At 45.5% G+C, this 17,500-nt stretch overlaps 1 protein-coding gene across 1 annotated transcript in view; it reads left to right on the top strand.

The window, feature by feature from the left end:
* LOC121581622 (alpha-N-acetylgalactosaminide alpha-2,6-sialyltransferase 3-like) overlaps positions 1-17,500 on the top strand; it is a gene marked incomplete at its 5' end in the record, with an annotated part of 128,402 nt that overhangs the window by 85,675 nt on the left and 25,227 nt on the right. Inside the window, one exon of the mRNA XM_045213359.1 lies at positions 6,597-6,704. Within this exon, the coding sequence (XP_045069294.1) occupies positions 6,597-6,704 (108 nt within the window). The remainder of the gene's footprint in view (positions 1-6,596; positions 6,705-17,500) is intronic.

The raw sequence follows: 17,500 nt of genomic DNA on the forward strand, positions 1-17,500 counted from the left end.
ATAGGGTGCCATTCTCTGGTCTAAAGTAGTGCACTATAGGGAATAGGGTGCCATTCTCTGGTCTAAAGTAGTGCACTATATAGTGAATAGGGTGCTATTCTCTGGTCTAAAGTAGTGCACTATATAGGGAATAGGGTGCCATTCTCTGGTCTAAAGTAGTGCACTATATAGGGAATAGGGGGCCATTCTCTGGTCTAAAGTAGTGCACTATATAGGGAATAGGGTGCCATTCTCTGGTCTAAAGTAGTGCACTATATAGGGAATAGGGTGCCATTCTCTGGTCTAAAGTAGTGCACTATAGGGAATAGGGTGCCATTCTCTGGTCTAAAGTAGTGCACTATATAGGGAATAGGGTGCCATTCTCTGGTCTAAAGTAGTGCACTATATAGGGAATAGGGTGCCATTCTCTGGTCTAAAGTAGTGCACTATATAGGGAATAGGGTGCCATTCTCTAGTCTAAAGTAGTGCACTATATAGGGAATAGGGGGGCCATTCTCTGGTCTAAAGTAGTGCACTATATAGGGAATAGGGTGCCATTCTCTGGTCTAAAGTAGTGCACTATATAGGGAATAGGGTGCCATTCTCTGGTCTAAAGTAGTGCACTATATAGGGAATAGGGTGCCATTCTCTGGTCTAAAGTAGTGCACTATATAGGGAATAGGGTGCCATTCTCTGGTCTAAAGTAGTGCACTATATAGGGAATAGGGTGCCATTCTCTGGTCTAAAGTAGTGCACTATATAGGGAATAGGGTGCCATTCTCTGGTCTAAAGTAGTGCACTATATAGGGAATAGGGTGCCATTCTCTGGTCTAAAGTAGTGCACTATATAGGGAATAGGGTGCCATTCTCTGGTCTAAAGTAGTGCACTATATAGGGAATAGGGTGCCATTCTCTGGTCTAAAGTAGTGCACTATATAGGGAATAGGGTGCCATTCTCTGGTCTAAAGTAGTGCACTATATAGGGAATAGGGTGCCATTCTCTGGTCTAAAGTAGTGCACTATATAGGGAATAGGGTGCCATTCTCTGGTCTAAAGTAGTGCACTATATAGGGAATAGGGTGCCATTCTCTGGTCTAAAGTAGTGCACTATATAGGGAATAGGGTGCCATTCTCTGGTCTAAAGTAGTGCACTATATAGGGAATAGGGTGCCATTCTCTGGTCTAAAGTAGTGCACTATATAGGGAATAGGGTGCCATTCTCTGGTCTAAAGTAGTGCACTATATAGGGAATAGGGTGCCATTCTCTGGTCTAAAGTAGTGCACTATATAGGGAATAGGGTGCCATTCTCTGGTCTAAAGTAGTGCACTATATAGGGAATAGGGTGCCATTCTCTGGTCTAAAGTAGTGCACTATATAGGGGAATAGGGTGCCATTCTCTGGTCTAAAGTAGTGCACTATATAGGGAATAGGGTGCCATTCTCTGGTCTAAAGTAGTGCACTATATAGGAATAGGGTGCCATTCTCTGGTCTAAAGTAGTGCACTATATAGGGACTAGGGTGCCATTCTCTGGTCTAAAGTAGTGCACTATATAGGAATAGGGTGCCATTCTCTGGTCTAAAGTAGTGCACTATATAGGGAATAGGGTGCCATTCTCTGGTCTAAAGTAGTGCACTATATAGGGAATAGGGTGCCATTCTCTGATCTAAAGTAGTGCACTATGTAGGGACTAGGGTGCCATTCTCTGGTCTAAAGTAGTGCACTATGTAGGGACTAGGGTGCCATTCTCTGGTCTAATGTAGTGCACTATATAGGGAATAGGGTGCCATTCTCTGATCTAAAGTAGTGCACTATGTAGGGACTAGGGTGCCATTCTCTGGTCTAATGTAGTGCACTATATAGGGAATAGGGTGCCATTCTCTGGTCTAAAGTAGTGCACTATGTAGGGACTAGGGTGCCATTCTCTGGTCTAAGTAGTGCACTATATAGGGAATAGGGTGCCATTCTCTGGTCTAAAGTAGTGTACTATATAGGGATTAGGGTGCCATTCTCTGGTCTAAAGTAGTGCACTATATAGGGAATAGGGTGCCATTCTCTGGTCTAAAGTAGTGCACTATATAGGGAATAGGTGCCATTCTCTGGTCTAAAGTAGTGCACTATATAGGGAATAGGGTGCCATTCTCTGGTCTAAAGTAGTGCACTATATAGGGAATAGGGTGCCATTCTCTGGTCTAAAGTAGTGCACTATATAGGGAATAGGGTGCCATTCTCTGGTCTAAAGTAGTGCACTATATAGGGAATAGGGTGCCATTCTCTGGTCTAAAGTAGTGCACTATATAGGGAATAGGGTGCCATTCTCTGGTCTAAAGTAGTGCACTATATAGGGAATAGGGTGCCATTCTCTGGTCTAAAGTAGTGCACTATATAGGGACTAGGGTGCCATTCTCTGGTCTAAAGTAGTGCACTATATAGGGAATAGGGTGCCATTCTCTGGTCTAAAGTAGTGCACTATATAGGGAATAGGGTGCCATTCTCTGGTCTAAAGTGAGTACTATATAGGGAATAGGGTGCCATTTTCTGATCTAAAGTAGTGCACTATGTAGGGACTAGGGTGCCATTCTCTGGTCTAATGTAGTGCACTATATAGGAATAGGTGCCATTCTCTGATCTAAAGTAGTGCACTATGTAGGGACTAGGGTGCCATTCTCTGGTCTAAAGTAGTGAACTATGTAGGGACTAGGGTGCCATTCTCTGGTCTAATGTAGTGCACTATAGGAATAGGGTGCCATTCTCTGGTCTAAAGTAGTACACTATGTAGGGACTAGGGTGCCATTCTCTGGTCTAATGTAGTGCACTATATAGGGAATAGGGTGCCATTCTCTGATCTAAAGTAGTGCACTATGTAGGGACTAGGGTGCCATTCTCTGGTCTAATGTAGTGCACTATATAGGGAATAGGGTGCCATTCTCTGGTCTAAAGTAGTGCACTATATAGGGAATAGGGTGCCATTCTCTGGTCTAATGTAGTGCACTATATAGGGAATAGGGTGCCATTCTCTGGTCTAAAGTAGTGCACTATATAGGAATAGGGTGCCATTCTCTGGTCTAAAGTAGTGCACTATATAGGGAATAGGGTGCCATTCTCTGGTCTAAAGTAGTGCACTATATAGGGAATAGGGTGCCATTCTCTGGTCTAAAGTAGTGCACTATATAGGGAATAGGGTGCCATTCTCTGATCTAAAGTAGTGCACTATATAGGGAATAGGGTGCCATTCTCTGGTCTAAAGTAGTGCACTATATAGGGAATAGGGTGCCATTCTCTGGTCTAAAGTAGTGCACTATATAGGGAATAGGGTGCCATTCTCTGGTCTAAAGTAGTGCACTATAGGAATAGGGTGCCATTCTCTGAGTCTAAAGTAGTGCACTATATAGGGAATAGGGTGCCATTCTCTGGTCTAAAGTAGTGCACTATATAGGGAATAGGGTGCCATTCTCTGGTCTAAAGTAGTGCACTATATAGGGAATAGGGTGCCATTCTCTGGTCTAAAGTAGTGCACTATATAGGGAATAGGGTGCCATTCTCTGGTCTAAAGTAGTGCACTATATAGGGAATAGGGTGCCATTCTCTGGACTAAAGTAGTGCACTATATAGGGAATAGGGTGCCATTCTCTGGTCTAAAGTAGTGCACTATATAGGGAATAGGGTGCCATTCTCTGGTCTAAAGTAGTGCACTATATAGGGAATAGGGGGCCTTGTGGGACGAAGTAATTGTCAAACAGTTTATTCCACTCAGAATAACAGCAGACAGATTTGATCCTCATAACTCTAAAGCTCCCAGTGCTCTTGGTGTCAGTCATTGGGTCTATCTAGGCAGTATAAAGGTGTCAGTCATTGGGTCTATCTAGGCAGTATAAAGGTGTCAGTCATTGGGTCTATCTAGGCAGTATAAAGGGGTGTCAGTCATTGGGTCTATCTAGGCAGTATAAAGGTGTCAGTCATTGGGTCTATCTAGGCAGTATAAAGGTGTCAGTCATTGGGTCTATCTAGGCAGTATAAAGGTGTCAGTCATTGGGTCTATCTAGGCAGTATAAAGGTGTCAGTCATTGGGTCTATCTAGGCAGTATAAAGGTGTCAGTCATTGGGTCTATCTAGGCAGTATAAAGGTGTCAGTCATTGGGTCTATCTAGGCAGTATAAAGGTGTCAGTCATTGGGTCTATCTAGGCAGTATAAAGGTGTCAGTCATTGGGTCTATCTAGGCAGTATAAAGGTGTCAGTCATTGGGTATATCTAGGCAGTATGAAGGTGTCAGTCATTGGGTCTATCTAGGCAGTATGAAGGTGTCAGTCATTGGGTCTATCTAGGCAGTATAAAGGTGTCAGTCATTGGGTCTATCTAGGCAGTATAAAGGTGTCAGTCATTGGGTATATCTAGGCAGTATGAAGGTGTCAGTCATTGGGTCTATCTAGGCAGTATAAAGGTGTCAGTCATTGGGTCTATCTAGGCAGTATAAAGGTGTCAGTCATTGGGTCTATCTAGGCAGTATAAAGGTGTCAGTCATTGGGTCGATCTAGGCAGTATGAAGGTGTCAGTCATTTGGTCTATCTAGGCAGTATAAAGGTGTCAGTCATTGGGTCTATCTAGGCAGTATGAAGGTGTCAGTCATTGGGTATATCTAGGCAGTATAAAGGTGTCAGTCATTTGGTCTATCTAGGCAGTATAAAGGTGTCAGTCATTGGGTCTATCTAGGCAGTATAAAGGTGTCAGTCATTGGGTCTATCTAGGCAGTATAAAGGTGTCAGTCATTGGGTCTATCTAGGCAGTATGAAGGTGTCGGTCATTGGGTCTATCTAGGCAGTATAAAGGTGTCAGTCATTGGGTCTATCTAGGCAGTATAAAGGTGTCAGTCATTGGGTCTATCTAGGCAGTATAAAGGTGTCAGTCATTGGGTCTATCTAGGCAGTATAAAGGTGTCAGTCATTGGGTTCTATCTAGGCAGTATAAAGGTGTCAGTCATTGGGTCTATCTAGGCAGTATAAAGGTGTCAGTCATTGGGTCTATCTAGGCAGTATAAAGGTGTCAGTCATTGGGTCTATCTAGGCAGTATGAAGGTGTCAGTCATTGGGTCTATCTAGGCAGTATAAAGGTGTCAGTCATTTGGTCTATCTACAATAATGTAGAGTAGCAGGGATGTGTGTTGAAGTGTTGCCATCTGTGACAGGCTGAAAGCTGGAAGCTATAGACCGACAGCTGTGCATCTCTGATAATGTGCCATCTCATTTCTGGATCTTTCCAACCCATCACAACCATACACAGCAATTCATTAGTGATGTCATAGACTTCGCTCCAGGTCCTCTCCTCTATTGGTCCTCTCCTCTCCTCTACAGGTCCTCTCCTCTACAGGTCCTCTCCTCTCCTCTATAGGTCCTCTCCTCTACATGTCCTCTCCTCTACAGCTCCTCTCCTCTCCTTTACAGGTCCTCTCCTCTACAGGTCCTCTACAGGTCCTCTCCTCTACAGGTCCTCTCCTCTACAGGTCCTCTCCTCTACAGGTCCTCTCCTCTCCTTTACAGGTCCTCTCCTCTACAGGTCCTCTACAGGTCCTGTCCTCTACAGGTCCTCTCCTCTACAGGTCCTCTACAGCTCCTCTCCTCTCCTCTACAGCTCCTCTCCTCTCCTCTACAGGTCCTGTCCTCTACAGCTCCTCTCCTCTCCTCTACAGGTCCTCTCCTCTACAGGTCCTCTCATCTACAGGTCCTCTCCTCTACAGGTCCTCTCCTCTCCTTTACAGGTCCTCTCCTCTACAGGTCCTCTACAGGTCCTGTCCTCTACAGGTCCTCTCCTCTACAGGTCCTCTCCTCTACAGGTCCTGTCCTCTACAGCTCCTCTCCTCTCCTCTACAGGTCCTCTCCTCTACAGGCCCTCTCCTCTACAGGTCCTCTCCTCTCCTTTACAGGTCCTCTCCTCTACAGGTCCTCTACAGGTCCTGTCCTCTACAGGTCCTCTCCTCTACAGGTCCTCTACAGCTCCTCTCCTCTACAGGTCTTCTCCTCTCCTTTACAGGTCCTCTCCTCTACAGGTCCTCTACAGGTCCTCTCCTCTACAGGTCCTCTCCTCTACAGGTCTTCTCCTCTACAGGTCCTGTCCTCTACAGGTCCTCTCCTCTATAGGTCCTCCCCTCTCCTCTACAAGTCCTCTCCTCTACAGGTCCTCTCCTCTACAGGTCCTCTCCTCTACAGGTCCTCTCCTCTATAGGTCCTCTCCTCTCCTTTACAGGTCATCTCCTCTACAGGTCCTCTCCTCTATAGGTCCTCTCCTCTCCTCTACAGGTCCTCTCCTCTACAGGTCCTCTCCTCTCATCTATAGGTCCTCTCCTCTCCTCTACAGGTCCTCTCCTCTACAGGTCCTCTACAGGCCCTCTCCTCTCCTCTATAGGTCCTCTCCTCTCCTCTACAGGTCCTCTCCTCTGCAGGTCCTCTCCTCTCCTCTACAGGTCCTCTCCACACCTCTTCCTTTATAGTAGAGTACCAGGCTAGGGTCCCCATATATTCAATGCTTGATATGGGCTGTAACCCTAATCCTAACTCTTAGCTGTGTGTGTGTGTGTGTGTGTGTGTGTGTGTGTGTGTGTGTGTGTGTGTGTGTGTGTGTGTGTACAGGATTCAGTCTGGATCGTACCTCAGCACCGGTTGGTTCACCCTCATCCTGACTATGGACATGTGTAAAGAGATCCACGTCTACGGCATGATCAACCACACCTACTGCAGGTAAGAGATCCACGTCTACGGCATGATCAACCACACCTACTGCAGGTAAGAGATCCACGTTTACGGCATGATCAACCACACCTACTGCAGGTAAGATACAGACTGATGGATGGATTGGTTGGTAGATGGATGGATGAATGGATGGATGGATGGATTAACAATAATAATAATAATAATAATAATAATAATAATAATACAAGGGACTTATGTAGCTCTTTTCAAGGACCCAAAGTCGCTTTACAATTATAGAAATGAAAAAAATTCAATAAAAACTGGAGTCAAAACAAAACATCAGACTAAACAAGACATTAATAAAGAGATGGGAGGGCTCAAAGAAGACCTCAGACTAAACAAGACATTAATAAAGAGATGGGAGGGCTCAAAGAAGACCTCAGACTAAACAAGACATTAATAAAGAGATGGGAGGGCTCAAAGAAGACCTCAGACTAAACAAGACATTAATAAAGAGATGGGAGGGCTCAAAGAAGACCTCAGACTAAACAAGACATTAATAAAGAGATGGGAGGGCTCAAAGAAGACCTCAGACTAAACAAGACATTAATAAAGAGATGGGAGGGCTCAAAGAAGACCTCAGACTAAACAAGACATTAATAAAGAGATGGGAGGGCTCAAAGAAGACCTCAGACTAAACAAGACATTAATAAAGAGATGGGAGGGCTCAAAGAGAACCTCAGACTAAACAAGACATTAATAAAGAGATGGGAGGGCTCAAAGAGGACATCAGACTAAACAAGACATTAATAAAGAGATGGGAGGGCTCAAAGAAGATATCAGACTAAAAAAGACATTAATAAAGAGATGGGAGGGCTCAAAGAAGACCTCAGACTAAACAAGACATTAATAAAGAGAGGGGAGGGCTCAAAGAAGACCTCAGACTAAAAAAGACATTAATAAAGAGATGGGAGGGCTCAAAGAAGACCTCAGACTAAACAAGACATTAATAAAGAGAGGGGTGGGCTCAAAGTAGGGAAACAGTGTGATGTATCAGTGTTTGGGGATGGGAGTGTCACGCCCTGGCTCTGGGGACTCTAGTATGTTGAGCCAGGGTGTGAGTTTTCATGTGTGTTGGTTCTAGTTGTTGTATATCTATGTTGGCCAGGGTGGCTCCCAATCAGAGACGGCTGTAGCTCGTTGTCTCTGATTGGGAGTCATACTTAGGTAGCCATTAGGCATTCATTCATTGTGGTTTCTTGTTCGTGTTGGTTTGTGTTTGACCATTGACTGTCACGTCATCGTTTTGTTGTTTTTGATCGTGTGATCATTATATAAATAAATATGTTCGCATTCAACGCTGCGCCTTGGTCCTCCTCTGTTCCCGACGAGCGTGACAGGGAGGGTTGGGGTTAGGATGCGAACCCGGTTTAGGGTAAGGGGTAAGGGTTTGGGTTAGGATACGAACCCGGTTTAGGGTAAGGGGTAGGGTAAGGGTTAGAATACGAACCCGGTTTAGGGTAAGGGGTAAGGGTTTGGGTTAGGTGCTGCTCAAGATGGTGAAGAGAGGAGAGTCTTTGCTTGTATGTGTGTAGACAAAAACAAACACTTAACGGATAACAGACCAAGAACTAAAACATATTGAAGTTAATTTAAAAAAATATATATTTTACCTTTATTTAACCAGGCAGGTCAGTTAAGAACAAATTCTTATTTACAATGACGGCCTACACCGGCCAAACCCGGACGACGCTGGGCCAATTGTGCCTTGTTGTAGCTTCAGGCTCTGTTGTTCAGTTCCACAACATTGTCTTATGATGGAAACTGGACTCTCTCTCTCTCTGTCTCCCTCCCCCCTTATCTGTCTTTCTCTCTCTCTCTACCCCCTCCCTCCCTCCCTCCCTCCCCCTTCTCTGTCTCACTCTCTCTCCTCTCTCTCTCTCTCTCTCTCTCTCTCTCTCTCTCTCTCTCTCTCTCTCTCTCTCTCTCTCTCTCTCTCTCTCTCTCTCTCTCTCTCTCTCTCTCTCTCTCTCCTCCCTCTCTCCCTCTCTCTATTTCTCTCTCTGTCTCCCTCCCTCCCTCCCTCCCTCCCTCTCTCCCTCCCTCCCCTCTCTCTCTCTCTCTCTCTCTCTCTCTCTCTCTCTCTCTCTCTGTCTCCTCTCTCCCTCTCCCTCCCTCCCTCCCTCCCTCCCTCCCTCCCTCCCTCCCTCTCTCTCTCTGTCTCCCTCCCTCTCTCTCTCTGTCTCTGTTTCTATCTATCTATCTCTCTCTGTCTCCTCCCTCCCTCCCTCCCTCTCTCCCTCCTCTCTCTCTCTCTGTCTCCCCTCCCCTCTCTCTCTCTGTCTCTGTTTCTTATCTCTCTCTGTCTCCCCTCTCCTCTCTTTCTTGAGGTAATAGTGTTTTTGTGTGTTGTTAGCTGCTTCTGGCTACCAGTCTCAATCACTCACACCTGGGAAGGAGAGAAGGCTTCTAGCCTAGGTTATTTAAAGTCTTATTTTATTTCAGTCTGAAGCCTGCAGCACAGATTTCAACAAATGGTGTTTATTGTGTTTCATTTAACAACAGGTTGCTGCAGGGACAACAGAGCTAATGAACCACCAGGAAATCAAGAGTGATCCATACACACACACACACACACACACACACACACACACACACACACACACACACACACACACACACACACACACACACACACACATACCTACCACACACACCTGTTCACACACACTCACTCACACTCACACACACACACTAACACACACACACACACTCACACTCACTCACACACACACACACTCACACTCACTCACACACACACACACGCACTCAGTCACTCAGTCACTCTACTCCTCACTCACTCCCACTCCTCCCACTCCTCCTCCACTCCTCCTCCTCCCACTCCCACTCACTCACTCACTCCTCCTCACTGCTCCTCACACACACACACACACACACACACACACACACACACACACACACACACACACACACACACACACACACTCACCCTTCACACACACACACACACACACACACACACACACACACACACACACACACACACACACACACACACACAATCACTCACTCCTCCTCACTCCTCCTCCTCACTCCTCACACCTCACTCCTCACTCCTCACTCCTCCTCCTCACTCCTCCTCACTCCTCACTCACTCACTCCTCCTCCTCCACTCCCACACACACACACACACACACACACACACACACACACACACACACACACACACACACACACACACACACACACACACACACACACACACACACACACACACACACAACACACACACACTCACACTCACACTCACACACACACACTATAACACACACACACACACTCCTCACACTCCACACACACACACACCTCACCTCACTCACACACACACACACACACTCACTCACTCACTCACTCCTCACTCACTCCTCCTCCTCCACACTCACTCACTCCTCCTCCTCACTCACTCACTCCTCCTCCTCACTCACTCACTCACTCACTCACTCACTCACTCCTCACTCACTCACTCACACACACACACACACACACACACACACACACACACACACACACACACACACACACACACACACACACACACACACACACACACACACACACACACACACACACACATACACTCACACACACACACACACACACACACACACACACACTCACACTCACACTCACACACTCACACACTCACACAAACCCAGACCACAGGCGGCTGGTGGCACCTTAATTGTGGAGGACGGCTCATAGAAATGTCTGGAACGGAATCAATGGAATGGTATCAAATACACCAAACACATGTTGATACCATTCCATTTACTCCACTCCAGACATTACTATGAGCGATCCACAAGCTCAAACACACACACACACACATAGAAAGCCAATTAGATTCCTCTTTCTGCCTCAACAAAATGAACAAACAATATTGACTCTAGATGGTTATGTCCAAATGGCCCCCTATACCTATGGGTCTCTGGTCTAGTATTATTGCACTATATTGGAAATAGGGTGTACATTCTCCATGGTCTATAAATGTAATTGCTCTATATTAGGGAATAGGGTGCCATTCTCTGGTCTAAAGTAATTGCACTATATAGAATAAAGTGCCATTCTCTGGTCTAAAGTAGTGCACTATATAGGGAATAGGTGCATTCTCTGGTCTAAAGTAATTATCTATATAGGGAATAGGGTCCATTCTCTGGTCTAGTAGTGCACTATATGGGAATGGGTGCCATTCTCTGGTCTAAAGTAGTGCACTATATAGGGAATAGGGTGCCATTCTCTAGTCTTAGTAGTGCTCTATATAGGAATAGGGTGCCATTCTCTGGTCTAAAGTAGTGCACTATATATGAGGAATAGGGTGCCATTCTCTGGTCTAAAGTAGTGCACTATATAAAGAATAGGGGGCCATTCTCTGGTCTAAAGTAGTGCACTATATAGGAATGGGGGGCCATTCTCTGGTCTAAAGTAGTGCACTATATAGGGAATAAGTGCCATTCTGGTCTAAAGTAGTGCACTATATAAGAATAGGGTGCCATTTTACAGGCCCTAAAGTAGTGCACTATATAAGGAATTGGTGCCATTCTCTGGTCCTTAGTAGTGCACTATATAGAATAGGGTGCCATTCTCTGGTCTAAAGTAGTGCTATATAGGAGATAAAGTGCCATTCTCTGGTCTAAAGTAATTACACTATATAGGGAATAGGGTACCTTCTAGTCTAAAGTAGTGCACTATATAGGGAATAGGGGTGCCATTCTCTGGTCTAAAGTAGTGCACTATATAGAATAGGGTGCCATTCTCTGTGGTCTAAAGTAACAGTACTATACCGGGAATGGTGCCATTCTCTGGTAAAGTAGGTACTATATGGGAATAGGGTCTTCTCTGGTCTAAAGTAGTGCACTATATAGGGGAATAGAGATTGCCATTCTCACAATTAAAGCTGAGTGCACTATAGGGAATAGGGTGCCATTCTCTGGTCTAAAGTAGTGCACTATATAGAGAAAGATTACTTATATCTCTGGTCTAAAAGTAGTGCACTATATAAGAATGGGGTGCCATTCTCTGGTCTAAAGTAGTGCACTGTATAGAATAAGTGCCATTCTCTGGTCTAAAGTAGTGCACTATATGAGATAAGTGCCATTCTCTGGTCTAAAGTGAGTACATTATATAGGGAATGGTGCCATTCTCTGGTCTAAAGTGCACTATAGAATAGGGTGCCATTCTCTGGTCTAAGTAGTACTATATAGGAATAAGTGCCATTCTCTGGTCTTAAGTGGTGCACTATATAGAATAGGGTGCCATTCTCTGGTCTAGTAGTGCTATATAGGGAATAGGAATTGCCATTTCTGGTCTAAAAGTGAGTACTAGGGAATACAGGGTGCCATTCTCTGGTCTAAAGTAGTGCAACTAGGGAATAGGGTGCCATTCTCTGGTCTTAAGTAGTGCACTATATGGGAATAGGGTGCCATTCTCTAGTCCTTAAGTAGTGCACTCTATATAGGGAATAGAATTGCCATTCTCTGGTCTAAAATGGAAGGTATATTATATAGAATAAAGTGCCATTCTCTGGTCTAAAGTAGTGCACTATATAGAATAGGGTGCCCATTCTCTGGTCTAAAAGTAAAGTAACTATAGAGATAGGGTGCCATTCTCTGGTCTAAAGTAGTGCACTATATGAGAATAAGGTGCCATTCTCTGGTCTAAAGAGTAGTGCACTATATAGGGAATAGATTGCCATTTTCTGGTCTAATGTGAGTGCACTATATAGAGATAAGGGTGACCATTCTCTGGGTCTAATGTAGCAATTGCACTATATATAGGAATAGGGTGCCATTCTCTGGTCTAATGTAGTGCACTATATAGGGAATAGGGTGCCATTCTCTGAGTCTAATGTAATTGCTATAGGGAATAGGGTGCCATTCTCTGGTCTTAATGTAGTGCACTATATAGGGAATATGATTTTAAATCTCTGGTCTTAATGTAGTGCACTATGCAGGGAATGGGTGCCATTCTCTGGTCTAAAGTAATTACTATAGAGAATAGGGTGCCATTCTCTGGTCTAAAGTAGTGCACTATATAGGGAATAGATTGCCATTCTCTGGTCTAATGTAATTGCACTATATTGGGAATAAGGGTGCCATTCTCTGGTCTAAAGTAAGGTACTATAGAATGGGAATTACCATTCTCTGTGGTGTCTAAAGTAGTGCACAGGGAATAGATTTCCATTCTCTGGTCTAAAGTAGTGCACTATATAGGAATAGGTGCCATTCTCTGGTCTAAAGTAGTGCACTATATAGGGAATGGGGTGCCATTCTCTAGTCTAAAGTAGTGCACTATATATAGGAATGAGGTGCCATTCTCTGGTCTAAAGTAGTGCACTATATAGGGAATAGGGTGCCATTCTCTGGTCTAAAGTAGTGCACTATATAGAAGATAAAGTGCCATTCTCTCAGTTTAAAGTAGTGCACTATATAGGGAATAGGGTGCCCATTCTCTGGTCTAAAGTAATTGCACTATATGGGAATAGGGTGCCATTCTCTGGGTCTAATGTAGTGACTATAGGAATAGGGTGCCATTCTCTGGTCTAAGTAGTGCTAATATAGGGATTAGGGTGCCATTCTCTGAATTCTTAAGTAGTGCACTATATGGGAATAGGGTCCCATTCTCTGGTCTAAAGTAGTGCACTATATAGGAATAAAGTCCCGTTACCTCTGGTCAAGTAGTGCACTATATAGGGAATAGGGTGCCATTCTCTGGTCTAAAGTAATTGCACTATGGGAATAGGGTGCCATTTTCTGGTCTAAGTAGTGCACTATATAGAGAATAAAGTTTTATTCTCTGAGTCTAAAGTAGTACACTACAATAGGAATAGAAGTGCCATTCTCTGGTCTAAAGTAGTACACTATACTGAGGAATGAGGTGCCATTCTCACAGTCTAAAGTAGTACACTAGGAATAGGGGCCTTGTGGGGCCAGTAATTATCAATGAGTTTATTCCCTCAGAATAACAGCAGACAGATTTGATCCTGTAACTCTAAAGCTCCCAGTGCTCTTGGTGTCAGTCATTGAGTCTATCTGGGCTTAGTATGAAGGTGTCAGTCATTGGGTCTATCTAGGCAGTATAAAGGTCAGTCATTGGGTCTATCTAGGCATTGAAGGTATTCAGTCATTAGATTATCTGAGCAGTATAAGGGTGTCCAGTCATTGGGTCTATCTGGGCAGTATGAGGGTGTCCAGTCATTGGAGTCTATCTGGTACAGTATAAAGTGTCAGTCATTGGTCTATCTATAAAAATGTGGAGTAGGCAGGGATGTGTGTGTTGAAGTGTTGCCATCTTAGACAACCAAGCTGGGAGCTATATGGGCCGACAGCTGCATCGCTGATAATGTGCCATCTCGTTCTGGATCTCTCACCACATCACAACCATACACCAGCCATTCATCCAGTGATGCCATAACTAGCTCCAGGTCCTCCTCTATTGGTCTCTCCTCTCCTCTAAGGTCCTCTCCTCTACAGGTCCTCTCACTCTCCTCCATAGGTCCTCTCCTCTACTTGTCCTCCTCCTCTGCAAGCTCCTCTCCTCTCCTTTGCAGGTCCTCTCCTCTACAGGTCTCTACCAGGTCTCTCCTCTAGAGTCCTCCTCTCTACAGGTCTCTCCCTCTGCGGGTCCTCTCTGCCTCCTTTCAGGTCCTCTCACTCTACAGGTCCTCTACCAGGTCCTGTCCTCTACATAGTCCTCTCCTCTGCAGGTCCTCTGCAGCTCCTCTCCTCTCCCCTCTACGGCTCCTCTCCTCTCCTCTGCAGGTCCTGCTCCTCTACAGCTCCTCTCCTACTCTCCTTACAGGTCCTCTCCTCTAAGTCTCTCATCTACAGGTCCTCTCCTCTACAGGTCCCTCTCCTCTCCTTTACCTGTCCTCTCCTCTACCGCAGGTCCTCTACAGAGTCCACCCATCCTCTACAGATCTCTCCTCCACAGGTCCTCTCCTCTACTGGTCCTCCTCTATCCAGCTCCTCTCCTCTCCTCTACAGGTCCTCTCCTCTAAGGCCCTCTCGCCTCTACAGGTCTCTCCTCACTCTCCTTTAGGTCCTCTCCTCTACTGGAGTCCTCTCAGGTCCACGTCCTGCTCTGAGATCCTCTCACTCTACAGGTCCTCTTCCCAGCTCTCTCTCACCTACGGGTCTTCTCCTCTCAACTCTACAGGTCCATCTCCCCTACCAGGTCCCTCTACAGGTCCTCTCCTCTGGGTGCTCTCCTCCTGCAGGTGCCTCTCCTCTGGTCCTCCTCATGGTTCCCTCTCACTCTACAGTGCTCCTACACCTCTCCTCTACAGGTCCTCCTCCTCTACAGGTCCTCTCCTCTGCAGTCCCTCCTCCTCTGTGAGTCCCTCCTCTCCTTTACAAGGTCATCTCCTCTACTGGGTCCTCTCCTCCATAGAGTCCTCTCCTCTCCTCTGCAGGTCCTGCCTCTCTGGGTCCTCTCACTCTCGTACAGGTCTCTCCTCTCCTCTACAGGTCCTCTCTCTGGAGGTCCCTCTGCAGGCCACTCTCCTGCTCTCTCTATGGGTCCTCTCACTCTCCTCTACCGGTCCCTCTCCTCTGCAGGTCCTCTCTCTCCCTCTACAGGTCCTCTCCACACCTCTTCCAACCTTTGCATAGTAGAGTACCAGGCTAGGGTCCCCATATATTCAGTGCTTGGTTGGGCTGAACCCTAATCCTAATCTTATTTTTGCTGTGTGTGTGTGTGTGTGTGTGTGTGTGTGTGTGTGTGTGTGTGTGTGTGTGTGTGTGTGTGTGTACAGGATTCAGTCTGGATCGTTGCCTCAGCACCCGGTTGGTTCCACCCTCATCTGACTGGACATGTGTAAGAGATCCCCACGTCTGACATGTCACCTACAGAACCCTCGGCAGTGCCCCTCTACGAGCGCAGATCACCCTCGCGACCTACTGCGGGTAAGATCACAGACTGGATGGATTGGTTTGGTGAGATGGATGGATAGATATGGATGGATGGATGGATTAACAATAATAATAATAATAATAATAATAATAATAATACAAGAAAGGACTTATAGCTCTTTTCCAAGGACCCAATGGCAGCACAATTGCAGAAATGAAAAAAAAATTCAGCAATAAAAACTGGAGTCAAAACAAAACATCAGACTAAAACTAATAGAAAGTGGGAACTAAAAGAACCTCAGGTTAAACATAACATTAATAAAGAGAGATGGGAGGCTCAAGGGACCTCAGACTAAACAAAGACGTGGTAAAAGGGTAGGAGGGCTCAAAGAAACCTCCAGACTAAACAAGACATTAATAAAGAGATGGGAGAAAAGCTCAGGAAGACCTCAGACTAAACATGAAGACATTAATAAAGAGATGGAGGAGGACTCAAGGGGGGGCCTCAGACTAAACAAGACATTAATAAAGAGATGGGAGGCTCAACATAAAAGAGGGACACAGACTAAACAAGACATTAATAATAGGGGTAAGGGGCGTTAAATTAATAAAGAGATGGGAGGGCTCCAAAGAAGATATCAGACTAAAAAGACAAATAAAAGAATGGAGGCTCAAGAGAGACCTCTCAGACTAAACAAGACATTAATAAAGAGAGGGCTCAAAAAGACCTCAGACTAAAAAGAACGATTAATAAAGAGATGGGGAGGGCTCAAGAGACCTCAGACTATACAAGACATTTAATAAAAAGAGGAGTGGGCTCAAAAGTAGAAAGCAGTGTAGTGTGTCAGTGTTTGGGGATGGGAGTGTCACGCCCTGGCTCTGGGGACTCTAGTATGTTGAGCCAGGGTGGCGAGTTTTTCATGTTGGTTCTAGTTGTTGTGCCATATCTGTGTTGTGGGGTGGGGGTCCCAATCAAACATGTAGCTGGTTGTCTCTGATTGGGAGTCGCTCACTAGGTAGGGTTAGGCATTCATTCATTGTGTCGTGTTCGTGTTGGTTTTGTGTTTGACCATCATTTGACTATCACGTCCATTCGTTTTGTTTGTGTTTCGGTCGTGTGATCATTATATAAATAAATATGTTCGCATTCAGCGCTGCGCCTTGGTCCTCCTCTGTTCCCGGCGGCGGACAGGGAGAGGTTGGGGTTGGGATGCGAACCCGGTTTGGGGGTGGGAGTAGGGTTTGGGTTGGTGAACCCGGTTTGGAGTAAGGGAGTAGGGTTTGGGTTGGGATCGAACCCGGTTTAGGAAGTGAGGGTAGGAGTAAGGGTTAGGATCCGAGCCCGGTTTGGGTAAGGGGGTGATTGAGGTTGGGATCAACCCGGTTTGGGGGGGTGGGTGCAGGTGGTGGTCGAACCCGGTTGGTGAGGGTAGGGTTTGGGTTAGGTGCTGCTCGAAAGATGGTGAAGAGGAGAGTGCTTTGCTTGTATGTGTGTGGACAAAACAAACACTTAACAGATAACAACCAAGAACTAAAACATATTAAAGTTAATTTTAAAAATATATATTTACCTTTGTTTAACTAGACGCAAGTCAGTTAAGAACAAATTCTTATTTACAATGACACCACACCCGGCCCAAACCCCGAGGCGACTGGGCCAATTGTGCGCCGCACTGTCGGACTCCCAATCACGGCGGTTGTGATACAGCCTGGAATCGATCCAGGGTCTGTGGTGGCCTTCTGCCCTAACGGAGAAGAGGCAGTCAAGCACCACGTAGAATACTCTGCTTGAAATGACATCACAAAACATAGCATGTTCTCAATTGATTCATTGGTTTGTGGATGGATGGAACATTCCTTTCACAGCTCACACACTACATAGAAATAATCATTATTCAGAGACTTTTAAAAAAT

Source organism: Coregonus clupeaformis, unplaced genomic scaffold (genome assembly GCF_020615455.1).
Source record: "Coregonus clupeaformis isolate EN_2021a unplaced genomic scaffold, ASM2061545v1 scaf0105, whole genome shotgun sequence".
Classification (NCBI taxonomy): domain Eukaryota; kingdom Metazoa; phylum Chordata; class Actinopteri; order Salmoniformes; family Salmonidae; genus Coregonus; species Coregonus clupeaformis.